General features: G+C 39.3%; 1 protein-coding gene across 1 annotated transcript; it reads right to left on the bottom strand.

Moving 5' to 3' along the window:
- Nucleotides 1-505: 505 nt before the first annotated feature.
- LOC122524939 (keratin, type I cytoskeletal 9-like) lies at nucleotides 506-2,240 on the bottom strand. The gene is made up of 3 exons (XM_043647459.1): nucleotides 1,927-2,240; nucleotides 831-1,082; nucleotides 506-744 (listed from the first exon to the last, which is right to left on the bottom strand). Exons 1-3 carry the CDS (start codon nucleotides 2,162-2,164, stop codon nucleotides 506-508), a joined length of 729 nt encoding a protein of 242 aa, XP_043503394.1. The 5' UTR covers nucleotides 2,165-2,240.
- Nucleotides 2,241-2,681: the final 441 nt, after the last annotated feature.

Here is a 2,681-nt window from a genome sequence, read left to right as displayed (position 1 = left end):
AAAATCTGAAATCGTGAAAACAATAATACGAAGATCGATTTAACTTTAATTATACCTTGCAATAAATTTTCTCTCTTTTTTTTTTTTTCATAAACTCTTTCAGTGAATTCTTATCGTTTCGTTAAATCACATCTCTCCGCGTGTTATCCGAAACATTCTAGGATAGATTAGAGTGTTAATGATCGATCGCATGGAACGTCTAAGCGTCGGTGACGTATCGAGTTTCATCAAACGATGCTCTAGAACAAGTTACGTGATTTTCGATCAATCATTTCCGTCGTACTTTTGAGGAAAGTTATGTTGAAACAATACGTCGAATTAATATCGACGTTATTAATATTTGATCGTTGCATTTTCAAATCGAACGACCACGAGTTACGTGATATCCTCGTTGTGTGTTTTGTTCGATGCTACTAACGTTTATATAATATATATATATATATATATATATGTGAAGTAATATAATATGTATATACATAGGGAAAACAAATAATATTAAATATAATTAATAATGGTTTCCATAATCGCCTCCAGAATCACTACTTGAAGAATAAGAGCTGTGGTTCTCGTAAGAACCCTCGCTTCCACTACCGGTAGAATAATTCTTGCTGTGACCATCGCCAGTATCACTGTAACTCTCAGAGCTTGGTTCTGCGGCCGTATAGTGGCTGCCATAATCACCGGAATAATGTTCACCACTGTGATCTCCTTCGTTATCCACGTAGTGACTATCTACGATCGTACCTGTAAGATATTGTTTATTTATGCGTTTAAAAAAAAAAACCTTGAAAATATGTATCCTAATCCTGTTCATTATTCTTAATTCTTACCTGCACCTTCGTGATCTTCGTGTTTTCCAATTTTCGAACTTTGCTGGGCATGCTTGTCAGAATCTTTGGCACGACGAGCTTTACCGTAAGCAAAGTGTTTCTCGAATCCGTACTTGTCGCCATCCTGCTTGTGGAAAGTGTCAAACGTCTTGTATCCGTGGTCACCCTTGCTATAGGTTTCCTTCAAGTAGCCCTTCTCGCCCTCTGCATCGCTACCGTACGTCTTGTAGTAGCCACCCTCGTCTGATTTGCCTAAAACCACAATGTTAACGGTCCTTGTTAGTCAACACGGCCGTACGGCCAAGCATCCGTGAAACTCAATGATTAATTGGATCTACAGACGTGCCTTCCTCAAACGATTCCGTATTACTCGTGAACACGTGTATCGAGTTCGATCGAAGTACGTGGTAAGCGACGTGAATCCTATCTCCCTTGACGTTTCGACAAATGCCTTCGACGAGTTAGATCCGTTTTGACGCGTGAGCAAACAGACCCCGTTCTACGAGCTACGAAAAGCTCTAATTTCTTTGGTCTTCGTGATAAACCTTAAATCGAGGATTTGCGTAATTTCATACGAATTTCCAATTCGAAGAGATCTTAACGACAGTGAACTACAAGCTACCAACCAACGTCAATGTCGTCGCGAATCTTATCCGTCTCCAAGGAGACATCGACGAAGGCGTGGCTCATTTCCCTCGATCGAAGTATTAAATTCGAGCAAGTTTCCTCGATGTCGACTAAATTGGTCTCTGGTTCCGAAAGGAAACTGGTATTAATGGGAATGCTTGCTTTGGCAGATTGAGCTAATGCTACTCATGCTCGACGTTTCATTCGGAATGCGACAATCGCTTTGAGATAGACAGAGACTCTTGTCATTCCTATAATAATGGACTTTCTCAGCTATATGAAATTATTCCTGACATAGATAAAAATCGATCGAACTCTTATCCTCGAAAGATAATCAATTTCCTTGTAACTATTATTATCTAGTATAAAAAAAAAACTAAATAATCAAGATGATTATGAACGATTAGTTTCTCTTAACATTCAAAGAATCGATCATTAAGGAGAGCAAAAAAATCGATTTTTAACCTACCGGACGCGTTCTTCGCGATCTTTTTGGAGTCCTTGTTCGGTGCATTTTCAGCTTTTGCAAGATCCTCGACTTCCGAGTGGAACTTCAAAGGTACCGACTGGCGTAACTCCCTTTTGAAGTACCCGAGGAGTGCCACGTCTTTATCGAGAATCGGATATCCTTCGTAATCCATGGGCATACCCAGAGAATGGCCGAGAATAAGAAATGAAACTAACAACTCGTACGTTTTTCGGCGCATCCTTCTTCGTTACTTCTTCGACTTTACTGCAATCTATGGATCCAACGGCTGGACGATCTTCGTGATCGACAAAGACGTTAAGCCTTCGAAGACTGTCCATGGACTTTTATATCTCTCCCACTTTAAAGACTCGTTGAATTTTTCTTTCTACAAGAGGAACACAAGGATTCGACTAGACGGATATCAAATCGATTTCGTAAGACCGATTCTCGTTTCTTCGATGTGAAACGTGATCCCTCGTCTATCGATCGTTTCATACTTTTTCAACCTTTCTTGAACTGTTTTTGATTTATCCGACCCGAACAAATTTCAACTCTAATCAAAAGAAAACAAATAAATATTTGATAGACGCGATCGTAAATTACCGCATGTTTTATATACAAATATAATCGATTATTTCGTCTTAATATCATCCGCATAACTATCGATCCGCCGAGCAACCAATTGCATCTATACCAACCGTATCGCACGATCAATTTCTCAATTTCTTATTAGATGAAGAGAATAGCGTTGGCTA

This window comes from Polistes fuscatus, unplaced genomic scaffold, assembly GCF_010416935.1.
Source record: "Polistes fuscatus isolate 324 unplaced genomic scaffold, CU_Pfus_HIC Scaffold8, whole genome shotgun sequence".
NCBI lineage: Eukaryota > Metazoa > Arthropoda > Insecta > Hymenoptera > Vespidae > Polistes > Polistes fuscatus.
The sequence above is the reverse complement of the archived record's forward strand: the minus strand, read 5'-3'. Positions and strand labels throughout refer to the sequence as shown.